The 16,596-nt window shown below is 31.8% G+C and overlaps 1 protein-coding gene across 2 annotated transcripts; it reads right to left on the bottom strand.

Moving 5' to 3' along the window:
* LOC148611408 (uncharacterized) lies at nt 1-16,575 on the bottom strand. 2 transcript variants are annotated; one of them, XM_088591948.1, is made up of 4 exons: nt 16,494-16,575; nt 7,759-8,004; nt 5,301-6,764; nt 1-4,900 (listed from the first exon to the last, which is right to left on the bottom strand). In XM_088591948.1, the coding sequence occupies exons 2-4, from the start codon at nt 7,895-7,897 to the stop codon at nt 4,530-4,532; spliced, it is 1,974 nt and encodes a 657-aa protein (XP_088448074.1). In that variant the 5' UTR covers nt 7,898-8,004; nt 16,494-16,575; the 3' UTR covers nt 1-4,529. The 2 variants fall into 2 exon arrangements, with proteins under 2 accessions (XP_088448074.1, XP_088448073.1); XM_088591947.1 differs by having other exon boundaries at nt 16,463-16,528.
* Between the last annotated feature and the right edge of the window lie 21 nt (nt 16,576-16,596).

The raw sequence follows: 16,596 nt of genomic DNA, 5'->3' as shown, positions 1-16,596 counted from the left end.
TAAGCTTTATACTAACTTTATTCAAAATTGAAAACACAACATGCTTTGTTAAAGAACAACAACAATAACATTGACTAGTTTATACATGTGAGGTCCTATGTCTCTGGTTGACATTTTTAAATAGAAAAAAAATAACACTTTGTCTGAACTTAGACTATAAATATAATAGAGCACCTTTCAAATTGTCATCATACTTAGTTATAAAGTTTCTGCCTTTTTATCCTGCTGTGAAAAAAAACCAACAAAATAAAGTAGAAAAAACATTACAAGAAATTGCAACTGTTTACATTTCATATTATATTTCAAGTAAGATTCATATTTTGAGTAAAAACAATGTATTCTGTCAAGTTAAAATATTTTCTTCACAACTGTGTACATTTGTTTAAAATCCATGCATTAACTGGATTATTTTGACACACAATACAAATTTGTCACTAATTTAAAGAAATTGAAGTTTTTCTAAAGTTGCATATCATTTTAGCCTTATTACATCTTCATAAAACCACCATTATTTTTTAGTAATTTTAAAATTTTAAGCAGCAATCAGTGAAACATGAGAAACATGAACAGTATTAATCGACAAATAGCAAAAATTTCAATGTTTTGATTTTAATAATTGATTGAAAGTTTGTTTTTTATCTAATGTGAAGCCTTGAGATATATAAAAGAATATCTAAAGCAAACTTAAAGCAAAAAAAATAGACTAGAATTACTTCAGTATATTATAGTAATAAGAGTAACAAAGAGGCTGGTAGAAATCTTTTCCTGACAGCAAACTTCAGTTTAGTACAATTTTCTTGCATAAAAGTAAAACATAAACAATAGATTTTTTAGCAGAGGAATAATTTTGTCTTTATTATCCATAATCCAAAGCACAAATAGAGTATAACTACTAACACCACTTTTTGGCTATGGCACAAAGAAATACCATTAATCATTCACATCATATACTTCCAAAGAAATCATAGAATTGGTTAAAGAAACAATCATAAAACTCTCTAATTGATGTAAAGTATCCACAATGCGAGGTCCTAAACTTAAGTATCAGTTTATATAATTCAGACACTACCTATGGCACAGTGATTTATGGTGTTGAAAAACCCATCAAAGAAACATTTTTTTTAGTCTGCATATGCTTTACTTATATGTATCAATAGTCCTTTCAGTGTGCAGATCTGTATCTCTGAGAAACCAGATATATATCTCCAACTAAAATCAACCAAATCAAGAACGATAACTCTTGCAAAGGGTCAATTTCAGGTACAATCTACATAAACTTGAAAGTGCAACAACCACATGACAAACAAAGACTGGTTATGTGGTCTGTAACAGAGTGACAAGCTAAGACTGGTTATGTGGTCTGTAACTGAGTGACAAACTAAGACTGGTTATGTGGTCTGTAACTGAGTGACAAACTAAGACTGGTTATGTGGTCTGTAACTGAACGACGAGCTAAGACTGGTTATGTGGTCTGTAACTGTACGACGAGCTAAGACTGGTTATGTGGTCTGTAACTGTACGACAAGCTAAGACTGGTTATGTGGTCTGTAACTGTACGACAAGCTAAGACTGGTTATGTAGTCTGTAACTGTACGACAAGCTAAGACTGGTTATGTGGTCTGTAACTGAACGACAAGCTAAGACTGGTTATGTGGTCTGTAACTGTACGACAAGCTAAGACTGGTTATGTGGTCTGTAACTGAACGACAAACTAAGACTGGTTATGTGGTCTGTAACTGTACGACAAGCTAAGACTGGTTCTGTGGTCTGTAACTGTTTCTCAATAAAAAAATAAAAGTAAGTACAGTGGGTTTTTGACAGGTATAAATCACCCCATGTCTGATTCTTATATAAATTGTTAATTAAATAGATATCTTATCATTTGTATTGTAATGCTAACAGTGATTTAACAGTGAAAAAAAAACATACACGAATAATTAGTACCCAAACATAAAGTATTACACACAATATTTATAATTAGTACCATGTTACATACTTTCAACAATAAATTGGCAACTATATTTTGATTTTATATTTTGGCAAGGGCTTTGAAAATATAGCAGTATATAAAAATACATGTATATAATAAAGGCAAGACACAAGCATTGATAGTGTTTAAATTCATGAGCCTTAAAATACAATCTTGATTACGTTTCTTGATTCCTGAGAAATGTCATGGAATTAACCTTGATGAAACAACTTCTCCTGAGGCCACTAATTTCATATTTGCTCTTTGACAGAAAAAAATTGGTGGATGTGACCTTTATTTTCTTTTGCTGTCATGTATTTTCTAACATTTTTTAAAATTACATTTGAAGATTTGCTTGGTTGTAGGTAACCATGGTAACATTTTCAAATGTATAAATAACAAAAAGATGAAAAGAGCTGAAATGTATATGTAAATGATGAGGTTATATAATCCAAAAAAATTGATTCAATTTTTTACACGCAGGTCAAAGTAAACAAGTAGATAATATGAAGTGGCTTTCTGGTGGGTCATAGTAAGTTCCCCTCAACATACAGTGTACACAATCTTATCACTCATAGAGTAAACATAGGAATAAATATTCATTATTTATAGTTATTTACGTTCAGGTTCTCACAACTACATCAATCGACAAATATTTGGAACAATAATGATCATATAAAATACTGTAAAACGACAATTTTGCGGCAATATAATTTTTTAGTTATTTGTATTTATCCATATTCATTATTTATATTTATTTGCATTAATGTTCTTATAACTAAATCAGTTGACAAATATTTGGAACAATAATGATCATATAAATACTTAAAACCCAAAATTTTTGCAGCAATATATTTTTTTAGTTATTTGCATTTATCAAGAGACTGCAACAATTAAAATTATAAAAAATTTCAAATTATCTTGACCTGAACATCTTTTGCATACAAACTGCAAAAAAACCCACACAGTACATGTATATGCAAATTTTATTCTATTCAACTACAATGACATTATTTCAACAAATAAGAAATGTATTTTGTCATTTCATTATTTTATATTTTCATAAAATGTCAAACAATATCCCCCAAGCAAGTAACAAAGACACTTAGGTCCAAAATGGTAATGGTTAGATTTCACACTTTACCCTTCCCCTTAACATTCTCTTGTCATGTTGTGATAATTTTGTCGTTAATCTACTAGGGAAAAAACCAGAACCAGACAAGGCTGTTATTATTATGTGTTTATCCTAAATAAATAATAAGGAATCCTGGACCTAAATGTCTTGTTATTCAATTAAAACTTTTATACTAAAATCACTTCACTCATAACCATTATCACTTCTATAAATCTATGAACCATTCATTATCAAAGTCACAGGTCTATAAAATAAAAGTTTTAACAGAGAAATACATGGCTTAAAAGTGTTAAAATAAAGAAGGAAGAGAAATGGCATAGACATTTGACTGCATCTAACTGATTACAAGGAAGCACTTGTTTAAATATATGTTTGTGTATATTCAGAAATAAATGCAATGTACAAAATGTATTCATATTAGGAGTCCTCAGATTTATTCACCATTCAGCCACTCATAAAATGGCATCTAAGTTTTTTTTTCAAAAGCTTATATCATGATTTACAATGTTCTACTTTTGAAAATCTAAATCTTGGAGGGACTAACTGATGGACAAAAGAGTGGCAGCATAGACTATAAATTCATATGCCCTTAGCATTGATGGACAGCGATAATACTGAGTGCAGTTTAAATCAAGCACTCTTCTTCAAGACACTCCAGCTTAGTTATTTCTTATTAAAGGGAACAGTGCACGAGACAAAAATTTCTGAAAATACAGAAATGTATTTATAAATTATTTTACTTGTAATATATTTAAAAAAAACAGTAAATTATAGAACAGGGACTTAAAATTAGTAACAAAAAGTCCAGTGAAGCACATAAATTATATATTCACATATTTAGCATGTTTTGGATTAATATTGTTAATATATATTAAAAAATACTCCAGAAAAATCCCACATTTGATTAGACTAGATCATACAATGCATGTTCAAACTGAACAAGGAACTTCATTAATCTCTATATTATGCAAATGCCCATTTTGAGAACAACTACATAAATCCTTAAAAAAAATACCAATCTTTCCACTATTTCTACCAACCTTAATTTTTTTGTGCCAACCCTAATTTTTTTGGGGACATTTTAGACAAGTACTATTAAAGTCTGGATGTGTCTCCAAAAACTAATCAGTCAAAATAAAAAATCTTGCCTACCTACCAACCCTAGTTTTCTAGAGCATGTTAGCAGAAACACAGGTATTTTTTTTGCCTTATAAAACCTGTCACATTATCAAGGGCTAAATAATCATAATAAAATTGAAATAACTCTATAAAAAAAATAAAATGTTTGAATTGATTCCTGTGCACATTTTAGTAACATACAAAGCATTTAAAGACAAATGTATAAAATTAAAATAAGGCTTTGACTAGAGATTTCATTTTGAACACAACGTAATATTTTGATGCAAAGCTGAGTATTCTGGCAAGCTAAGGAGATTCTTTTGTGTCTTGAGTGTTATGTTCAGCATGAAAATGTGCCGAAGCTTCATCTAAACTGTGAGACTCAAAGGCACATTTACAGCACTTTAATGGAAAGTATTTGGTATGCCGATGAATGTGAGACTGCAAATGTTCCTTCCGGTGGAAAGCTTTGTCACAGAGAAAACATCTGTATTTCTTTTCCCCATGAATTCTTTTATGGCGGAAGTATGAAGATCTATTGGTAAATGTTCCTCCACATAATTCACAGACAAACTTTCCAGAAGAAGGATCCCTTGGAACAGGATCAGCTGCTGGAGCTATTGGCCTCTTTTTATAACTCTTTGGTCTCATCAACTTGTTATCATGGTAATCTGTACCTGTAAAGTAGAAATAATTTATAACTTTAACCTTCACAAGCATAATATAAATCAACGGCTCAAGAAATTTATACATAGTATTCATTGTACAATTGAGGTTAAACTTAAATAAATGAATTTTCTTTTTTTTTCATTCTTTTGTACTTTAAATCAATTTTCAAAAAATAAAACAAAGAATTTAAATTAGAAAGAACACTATATCTATAAGTTCATTACATGTAATACTACATTCCATTGATAATTAGTTTGTGGTTTTGTGGTTAAGAAATAAAGAATAAATCATCAGATATCATATAAACTTTAGCTGAACATTTTTTATTGTGGTTTGAGAAATGTACACATACAGATCACTCTAAGCGCATAATTTCTTTCACACTTTCATCATGTTTAAATAACAAACCTGGAGTTCCATGAGGAGATCTGACATAATCCTCACCATAAAGTTCCGGATTACTCAAGGTGAAGGACTCATCTGCTATGTCATCACCATGATAATCATACTGAAGTGAGTTGTCATGGTAACTAGTGGTGTCTCCTTCAGAACTAAAGCTTTGATTGGACATTCTATCACTCTGTCCCATTGATGTAGGATGTTCATATTCCTCATCATTCAGTGGTTCTGTTTTCACAAATACCCTGTCACTTGAACCATTACTACGACCAGATTCACTTGAGACATTACTGTTGGTACCATTTTCTTTAGTATGATCTGATTCTGTAGATTTAAATGAATCTTTGTAAGATGTACTAGATACTGCATTGTCACTATCAAGTTTTTCTTGTTTAAATTGTAACTCTGTATTGAGACTATTCTCATCAATTTGTTTTGGTAAATCTGAGTCCATAATGGTACTTTCTTTGTCACCAATGAATTTTGATGACATTCTACAAACATTTTGTCTTGCTCTTCTTACAGCAAACTGCTCATCCAACTGATTCTGTGCAAAATAAAAATCTGCCAAGTTTTGTGGCCTAGGCTCATCAAATGTTTGTGATGTTTCCATTTCCTTATTAGATGTGGTTGTGATCAGGGGGTATGTAATCTCATCATTTGATGACCTCCTTCTACGCCCTCTTGACCTTGAAAGGGAGATAAGTGAACTAAACTGTTGACTTTTGTAAAGTGGAGTATTGTCCCCAGAATATTCCTCAAGATCCTGATTACTGTAAGTGGATTTGGGTATGGAACTTTCAATTTGTTCCCTTTCTCTTCTAATGGTATCAAGTTCTATTCCAATGTTATGGTGTAAACCTGTGGGATAACTTTTTGGATGATGTTTCCCCTGTGAGTTGTCATCACGAATCAAGGAGCTATAACTCAAATGCACAGGTGGTTTTTTTAGTTCATTTCTTAACATTGATGGATTGACTTTTTCTCTGCACTCAGACTGTATATTTTCAGCACACATCTCAGATTCTGAAGCCATTCTATTACAGTTTTGTTTCAAATTATTGACAATGCTATGTAAGACTTTCCCTGGTTTTCTTTGCTTCCTAACATGAGTACCATTTTCTACTGTTCTATTTTCGGCACTAGTAGCAGCTGGACTCATTTCTTCTTGACTAGAAGGTTCACAAGCTTCCTTACTGAGTTTGCCAGCACTTGTAAATATGTCTGCTTTCTCTGGTATGAAAGTACCAGCTGTGGTTATACTTTTACGTTTTAAATCACAACCGTTCTCACTTTCACTATTGTCTTTGTTTGATCCTGGAGAAGGGTTCTGGACACCAGATAATCCAGTTGGAACTACATACATATGCTCACTAGATGTGGCTGATGCAGGAGAACTGGTTGCAGGTCTACTTGGATGGCTAGGCTGTACATTGGCCTGCAGTTGTTCCTTGTCATACACAGATTTCTTGTCTGAAAGATAAGCCATTACTTATTTTATCATTGGTAGAGATGTCAAACATGGTACTGGGAATTCCTTTTGGTCACTTGACCCAAGCAGGTCATTTCAACACACTGCAATCTCAGCACAACATGAACAGTGCCTACAACTCAACTACTTATTTTATGAGCAACTCTGCAGGTATTTATAACGCTTACCCTACCGGTGCATCTGGTCCAAGCTCCCAGCTTTTAGTGGAGTTTGGGTTGCTCATTTAATTTTGTTTCTATGTGTGGTTATTGAACTTATTTCATGTTCTTTGTTGTGTGTGTCTATTTTGTTTGTCAGGTTGTTGCCTTGTCCAAGGATTGTGTTCTTTATGATTAACATTCTAATCATGGTTCCCTTGAATTCCCTTAATATAAACAAAAAGAATCTTTCTTGGAATTTATTGTAGTGCCTTCCTTACATTCCCAGAAGTATTTTTATTTCCTCGTAATGGCCCAGATTTAAAACCCAGGTGTCACATGTATAAAGCATGTTGATGTTTGTGCAAAGCTTACATGTCATTTATGTACATGTGTACTCTGAATTTCATTCTTTTTTAAAACTCACAAAAACTTTTATCATGAGTTAATATCAATTACTTCATGACAAAACATGTATAAATGACATTAAGATATAAAACCTAGATGTTAACTTTGAGTACTACAACTTTAACCAGAAGCAAGAAAGCATATCTATAACAGTATTATCCTTTGGATATGTAGATGGTAGTTTAGTACAGTATGAGTAGGTCATCACAACATTTTTAATTTAAATATCAGAACATGCATAATTTTCCTTGAAAAAAATATTTAATACTACACAGGAAAAATTGCAACACACTGAAAACGTATGTATCTGAGTAATGAATAAATTCATGAAAAACAATTTTATATATATTTTTATAAAACCAGAAATAGGAAAAGGTTGATATGTGACAAACAATGGAATAATTGTACTATATAGAAAATCTATATTCACCTAAAACCATGTACCCCAAGACTTTATACTCTGCCACTTTTAAGTCTAACCACATGATGAAATGTGACAGTACCCAAGGTTGGACACGCCGCATCATGTTGGAAAACAACTGTTTAACATCTACTAAATCTGCATCCATCTTCTTAAGTCCAACTGAAATTTGATTGGTCAGAACAGGAAATTTCTCAGTTTTCACTCACATCAGGCATAAGTTTATGAGTTGTACATTGCTCTTTTGTCTTCAGTCTGTAAAAGAAGTATCATATCATCAAGCAAGTTCGTCAAACATAGAACTGATTTTATAGTACAGTATTAAACTTGTGATACAATGTATGTAATCAAGGACCATAACTCACTTCAGGGTGTATTTTCTTCATTGTTTCTGAAGTTAATTACAATAAAAAAAATTGATAAAAAAATCTATTCTTTGATTAGATGAAAATATTTTTTCATTTCTTTGAAGTAGTTTTAATAGAGAACAAACAGGCAGAGCCCAAACCAAGCATCAAGGAATTATGTTATGTTTATACAACAATTCAATGTACTGTTACTAAGATTTTTATAATTGTGAAAAACAGAGATTTTATTCATAAGCAATGAAAAAAAAATCAGGAAGTAAAAATGATATTGCTGATAAAACATTGCACTAAGAGTTATTTATCAAGTTCCATTTGTACATGTACCAGTATGAACATGGAACATTGATTTTTGTTAAAGTAAAGTAGCTAAAAATCAACAGCTTTATATTATAACCAATTTTCCTAGTAAAATATATTTGTATCTAGGAGACAACAGGTAGATCCACCAAGTCAATTTCACCTGGAAACACTTGAGGGTGTACAACATATTTGTCTATGTTACATGCACTTGAAATAATACACCAATTTTTTTTTCAAAAACCAACTTGATTATTTTACCCAAACCCACATCTAAAACTACAATAACTAAACATGTCTCACTTCACTCCTTTATTTGAACACAACTGTGACAAGGTTAAGTATTAACTATGTATCAATCATATTTAAAAGTACGAATGACCTTATTGCACTTAGTCTGAAGGAAAAGCATCAACTTCAACAAAAATCGAGCTTCAAAAGAAACTTGAGCACATATTACTATATTTCCAATTCTAGAGGTATCAAATGCATGTTTAAATGAAAAATTACTAATGATTTATTCAGTAATAGGTCAATGAAACTGTTTATGTCTATATAGAACATGTAACCCTCGGGCTACACACTGACAATACACAGTATAAAGTGGTCAAACCTATAAGGGTACCTTCTTACAGGTCTCACTTATTTTTATAGTATTTTTAAATTCAAATTCTTTCAAGATATTAGAACTTAATTTTAGGACAATGACTGCCTCCAATATAGACCATGGCGAAATATCTCATTTCCTGTAATTAAGTTTTATCCTATCCAAACTTTTGGGAAATAATTACATAAATATGTACGAAAACTTTATTTTTCATAAACTGAAAATAAACGGAAAGATAACTTTTTTACAGCTTCACACATTAAGACCAAATTGTAAAATTCATGTCATGAAATCTTGTACTAATATACCAATAAACTTAAGGATCAGTGAATGTGATAAAACTCTTTGAAAAGAGTGGCTCTAATTTGACAACATAAAGTTTTAAATGTATATGTTTTGTATATCGATAATAATGGTATTAGACAAATGTGAACTATTAACTTTTAGAATCATATATATTGCTTTTAAATGTATATATAATATGTCAGTTAGAGGTGAGACTATAATAAAGAATTGTCTTGTCTTGTCTTGTGAAGATTTAAATATTGATATCTTCTGAGCAGAAAAAAATTTTGTCATAAACTACACATTTGAAAGAAAGATGAAGCAAGTTTCAATCAATTAAAAAATAAAAACAGAAACAAATTAAAGTTCTTGTAACCAATCTCAAATATATGAAATTCAAATATGATATGTACATGTACATGTATACTTACATTCCATATATGTAAATATGAACATAATTATCCAAATCACAGAAACCCAGAAATTTATAAAGTAATTAAGTTGACACTACTCAAATACAGTAAGAGAAATACTTAAGGCCCTCGGAGAACAACACCTGTTTACATGTAAAACCATCTGAACTTCCCATAGCCAATAGAAAACTATGCCCCACAGGGAAATGTCACAATAATAACCCCAGTGAACCCCTGGGCTTGAGTGATATCACAAGCTATGATTAATGGCTGTAGGCTTGGGTGAATGGTAGATGTAATTAAATTGAAAGTTGTTGCCCCTGGGCTATGTACTGGTCTTATTTTACCTTTCTGTGTATTCAATTGTGTGTCTGTCCCTGGGTTATAAGCAACTAAAAGTCAGGTGATTGTCTAGGAAAGGTTGATAAATATGTCATCATTCAAATGTTTCATAAAACAGTACATATAAGAAGCCCTAAAACAATTAAAATTCAACTTGAAAACTCAAATGAATACATGCTAGTGCATTAAAAAATTTTAATCTTCCTTCTGACAAATTCCATCAAGAAATTAATTTTATAGGTATCTAATTTTTCATCAATATACTACAAAGCCAAAATCAAGGACTATAATTAACTTGAACCCATCACTTTTTTTTATTAAAACCAACTACTCTTAAACAATTAAAACTACATTGTACAGGATTGAATGTACTTTAGGTTTCACTCTTGTATTGTTTTTTTTTCAAGCTGCTCATTTGCTTTTGTTACTTTGTATGTATGATTTTAGTTACTTTATGTTCTTTGTTGTGTATGTCTGTTTTCCGTGTCTGGTCTATGTCCCTGGGTTGCGTTCTTTCAATTACTGCTATAACCTTGGTTCCCATGATTACTCTTTCAAAAGCTCCAATTTTCAGAAAAAAAAATAGATGAGGTGTTTCAGGTGTTTCAATGTAACATTTGCTGTTGTTTTTTTTTTCAATTAAGAATTTGTAGTGCAACATTTTTTTGGTAAAAATAAAAAAAAAGAAAAGAAAAGACGAACTTAAAATGGGGATGGTTAAGGCCTTATAAAAGTAGTTTAACTACACTGCAGATTTAATGAGACTCAGTTTGATTTTGAAGAATTGTTGTGATTCTGTTACTGTGGATTTTAATATTTTTCTTGTCAGTGCCTGTCAGAACTTACTTGAAGGTGTGATTACACTTGCTGAAGACATTTTATTGATCCCTGAAAGTATTAACTATTTTGTATTTAGGTAACACACAATTGTGCATTCATTCTTTTTTCTATTTAGGTACAAAAGAATATGTGAAAAAAAAAAAAAACTTTTTTCTACACTTACTTTCTTTTGACTCCATATATAGTTCCCAAATTCAGACCAATATGAAAACAAGGCAAATACACAGAGTCTTACTACACAGATCACCATTTCAATGAAACCTTATGATTCAATATTTGCTGAAATCAAACCAAGTTTATGCTTACACGGCCAAAAATTATACTAATAATACAAAACTTAAAAATAAAAGATCGTTTAAATTGGTTAAGAAATAAGCAATTTATACAAGTTTAAAGAAAACACATTGATACAACAACAATGGTTGAACCCTGAAGAATTAGGGCAAGTTAGGACACATCATTCAAGCTTGACACAGCTGTGAATTGAGATAAGACATTTGACACAGGATAAAAATCTGATCAGATCTGGAGTGGCCCCCTTTTGGACCCTTATTCCTAAATGGTTCAACTTCCAGTCACATTTTCCAAAATCAATCCTAGTCTCCCTTTTGAAGTATGGCACCCTGTGGTACAGTTTCCATGCCTTTTCACTCAAGTTATCCAGACATTAGGAAAATGCTTCTTTCTGGCCCCTTTTCAGCCCCTAACTTCTCACTGGATCATATCACAACCCATAACATTCATCCCAGGCTACTTTTGATAATGACAGCACCATACCATTATACCACCTAAATTTTTGTGATTGGATGAAAAATGCTTGCTTCAAATCTTCCCATTTTGGTTAGGGCCCAAACTCCCTAAATAAATCCCAAAAAATCTTATTGTGGTTGGAACTTAGTGATACAATATGTATAGGTCCATACACTGTTGTCAGTATGTGCAGAAACCAATATATCCTGGTTTTTGATGCTTTCTTGGCTCTTAATTCTTAAACAAGTTCACAATGTGGTTTTAAAAATCATAGTGATCAATACATATATGCTCTAATTATTGTTCAGAAACCAAATGCAACAACAATTTATTTGGGTCTGTGTAAAAGTTTGGAAAGGTGTTATTTCTGTGAAATTAACTCCAAGTCCAAGGCTATCATAAAAAAAAAAATAACAAAGCAAAGCCAGATGAAAGCATAATCTGTAGTGTCAGCATTTATAGTTCAAAACTGAAACATTCAGTAAAATACAAAAGCCTCTTGTTTATCTATTTAAACACATTCATTGTTATTATTTTGAATGTAATTTATTGTATATTTTCACAGTATCATTTAGGTACAAAAATTTGTCTGTTTCTAATGATGTCTTATCATCTCATCATAAAAGATTCACAAAAAAATACCATTTTTTAATTTGGTCTCTTTTCACTGATACAGATGGCTCCTTTTTTCTGAACTTTCTTATCCCCATTTGTAACTTTTTTTTTAAACTGGGACATTTGGAAACAATGTAAATGTAAACAATTTGTTGATCAAATATGTATGAAAATAACACAAGGCACACCTTGGACAAACTCCAAATAGTAAGGGCAACATTTACACAATGAAATTCATCATTTCTCCATCAGGGTTTAACCTAAAATTTATGCTTGGAAGCCCACACCTTAAATTTTGGTACCCAATATGTATAGCTCTTTACAACCTTAAGTAGAAATTTGAGTTGCCCACACCAAATTCTAGGGGCCATTAGTGAGGGGGCCCCTCGTAATTTCAAACCCTGCTCTATTACAGGGTGGGAGATACATGCTCAAAATTGAAGAAAAAATTCATCTGTTCATAAAATTACAATTAAAAAAAAAAAACAACTCCTCAACAAGCAGTAAAATGTAATTTACAATTGCATGGGGGGAATCTATTGTGCAATTCTATATAAAATGAGTTCTGTTTCTGCTTCTAAAGCTTCAAAAGATAAATATGATTTTTTTATATCCTAAATTTTGACCCTCATATAACAAAATCATTATCCTGATTATTCTCTGATAACCATACACATAAAAAAAATATTTATCATATATATTAAAGCCAGATCTTAGACTTAATACAAGTCTTTCTTTTGGTATTAGTTCTAGATACTGTACTCTACCAATATCTCTCACATAGAAACATTTTTTAAAGAAACTTCAACTAAATAAAATAAATCAAGGACTAGTAGCAAGTCTAGCTAGATCTACATGTATACTAAAGATTTTAAAACAAAACTCTTTAACGGTCGGCATTCCAATGGGAATAAATTTTGCTCCTCTACTTGGTGACCAATTCCTTCAATCTTTCTTATGAGACTGACTTTCTGACTTTAAGGCTGATCTGACCCAAAGGAAGGAAGATCATTTATCCAGATGACTTGATCTCAGTTTCCACTACATAGATGATGTTTTATCATTGTTAAAAAGTCCTAGTTTCAGGGATTTTATACATCAAAACTACCCCAAAGAACTTGAGATAAAGGATACTACAGACACTGTGAAGTCAGCCTCATATTATGACCTACACTTAGAGATCAGTGCAAAAGGAAATCTATTGACCAAACTGTACAACAAATGGAAGGACTTTTCATTCTGTATTGTCAACTTTCCATTCATCTTTGGCAACATCCCTTCAGCAACTGAGTATGGAGTTTCATATCACAACTAATAATTTATCCCAGAGCTTGCCACAACTGCCATGAATTTGTGGATTGTTATGATGTATCCATCTGCACCATGGGAACAGATTTCTTCAACATGTCATACATTTAGTTTTCCCTGACTTGTCCCTGGATTACTTTCTTTTTATTTCAGTTAGAACCTTGAATACTCTTTAAAATTGGAATATGAAATTAGCAATAAACACTTTAAATTTTAATACAGATGCATGTTTTGTAAATGGTTGGGATCACTGAAATCCCTAAAATCGATCCAAATTATTTCTTCATCATAAGAAACAAGTTAATTAAAATTCCAATCCAGTTACTTAAACTACAATGTACATGTATATAATTACTGTCTGGAAACCAATGCTTACACATTATAAGTACAAAAGATGTTGAACATTGACATACACGTATTTGTAGTCATAACATATCACACACACACACACACACACCCACACCCACACCCACCCACCCACCCACCCACCCACCCACACACACACACACACACACACACACTTTTTTTGTCATAAGAAAAATGTAGGGAATTTGTCTGTGGCAGTACGGCCTACCTGAGTTGTAGTAGGTAGTGAGATTTAAATAGCCAGTTAATTGACTTGGCTAAAGGATTAATTCTTTAGCCGAATTGGTTTGTCAATGGATTGTCACCAAGCAGTCTAGGGTTCTATCCTCGGTGGCGGAGTATAATTTTGTGAGTCAAATCATACTCTCCTGTTACATTTAGCGCCTACCAAAAAACCCACAGGGTTTGGTTAGCTGATGAGCGAGTATTAGAGTCATTTGTGGTATGAAGACTTTTAAAGGGGGGGGATGTGGCAGGACAGCCTACATGTACCTGCGTTGTAGTAGGTAGTGAGATTTAAATAGCCATTTAATTGACTTGGCTAAAGGATATATTCTTTAGCCAAATTGGTTTGTCAGTGGCTTGTCACCGAGCGGTCTAGGGTTCGATCCTCAGTGGCTGAGTATAAATTGAGAGTCAAATCATCCTCTCCCGTTACATGTAAATTGACTCAAGTGCTTTGCAGAAATTGTCATTTCTGAAAAGCATAATTTAGTAGCAACAACTGAACAAAGAATTTCAATCAGAGGAAATTAAGACTACATTAGTACACATAGATGCAAAGTGCACATTTCTTAATTTTGTGAATATGTAAATATAATACTTAAGCATGTATTAATACCACAGCCTTATTCCAACTACATGTATTCTCATCTTGATGTCACATTTTAATTTGATTGGTTAATTGAAGGAATTTAAATTGACCAGAAGCCATTAAGCACTACCAAGTCCATCTGCTGAGATGGGAAGATTTTTTTTTTTTTCAATCATAAATATCTTCAAATATAGAAACTAATATTTAAAATGCTCCCGATTATCTGTTTAAAGGGTCCTTTAACAGAAGATTTTTTATTTATAAAGAATATACTGTAAACATATTAATTTTCGATATTTTCATGGTTGCCTCAAGAATGCGAAAAATTATTACCCACGAAAATATATTCACATTACGAAGTCTTTTGACCGTTAAAATCATAGTTTCCACAATTTTGAATAGAAACTTCATTTTGTGTAAAGGTTGTATCATTCCATGCAATCAAGTATGAATCTATACTAAATCTATTATAAAAACATATATGAAAAAAGCATGTGGGTTATAATTTCTAAAATTATGATCTTGTTTACACATGTATAATAATTTGTAACAATGGCCATAGTGCACATCAAAGAATAGAAATCAATACTGTGCAAACATGCTATTCACAAAAAGAATAAAATGTAAGTGTCAAACACATACAGCAGGTACATGTAATCACCAATAAAAGATTACCGTTAAATACACACGCTGAGAATTGTCAATAAAAAGTTAATGCGTAAACATACAATTAAAGTGTCAAAAGTTAATCCCTACAATTAGCTACAGCTTGGGCAAAATAAGTGAGTTCTTTTTAGTTTTACCTAAGAATACACTGTTAGATTAAAATGTCCATAGGAAACTATATATGTGGCCTTGTCCATTTGTTAATGTCCTAATGACGGCCGTCATAAATTTATGGAAATATTAACGGTAAAATAAATGATCATAAGAGGAATCAAACACTTCCAAGACTATTGAAAAACTTCATTTCTTCAACCTTAAAAAAACGCAAAAATTAATACCAGCCAACAAGTTGACTTTTAATAAACTGCTAAAATTAGCTGCCATGAAAATGAATACATTTATAGTAGCTACAACAAATTTTGAAATAGCTTTCAGGGTTCTATATAAGTGAACCAAAAGCATTAAACATCACCTCACTAACCTTACAGATCACAAAGAGCCCGGATGTTCAGAAAAGTGAATCTCAATTGTTGACTGCACTACTCAAAATTAAAGATAGCGAGGGTTTTGTAAAAGCTAAGTGAATTTTATTCTTTTTTCCAACTAGAACAAATGGAGAATGTGTGAACAAATCAATGGAAAATAAATGTCAACCCTGATGTACATGGATTACTAACACAGTAACAGACATATTCACACTTGTGGATGCCATTAGTTTTGATGAAATAATTATTTTCCTGTTGTTTTGATACTGAACTCTCCTTCAGCAGAAAGATTACTGATTGATGTCATAAAATAAAATTACATTGGTTCTCTGACACCAGAAAGTTATTTGGAGACAAATGGGCTGGGTCATCTGGAGCAAAATCAGCAAAATGACAAGTGTGTGTTCATGTACATTGTATTTGAACACTTAAACCAAAAACTTCCTTAATATCTTCTATCTATCCATGGTGTACTGGTAAACAGAATTATGAAATATGAGAAAAACAAGGCAGAATAAATTTGTATGGGCCTTGTTAGGAGAAATCGATTAATTTACATGCAAAATGATTTTTGTAACTGATGCTGACCTCTCCATCTTCTCAAACTGGTTCAAATAATTGTGACAACTGAAAACTGATAGCTCATGCATCTAAGAAACCAGTCGAAAAGTAATTCTATATCCAATGACGG

The sequence above is a fragment of the Perna viridis genome, chromosome 7 (genome assembly GCF_037379345.1).
Source record: "Perna viridis isolate PV_CMFRI_1.1 ecotype Kerala chromosome 7, ASM3737934v1, whole genome shotgun sequence".
Lineage (NCBI taxonomy): Eukaryota > Metazoa > Mollusca > Bivalvia > Mytilida > Mytilidae > Perna > Perna viridis.
The sequence above is the reverse complement of the archived record's forward strand: the minus strand, read 5'-3'. Positions and strand labels throughout refer to the sequence as shown.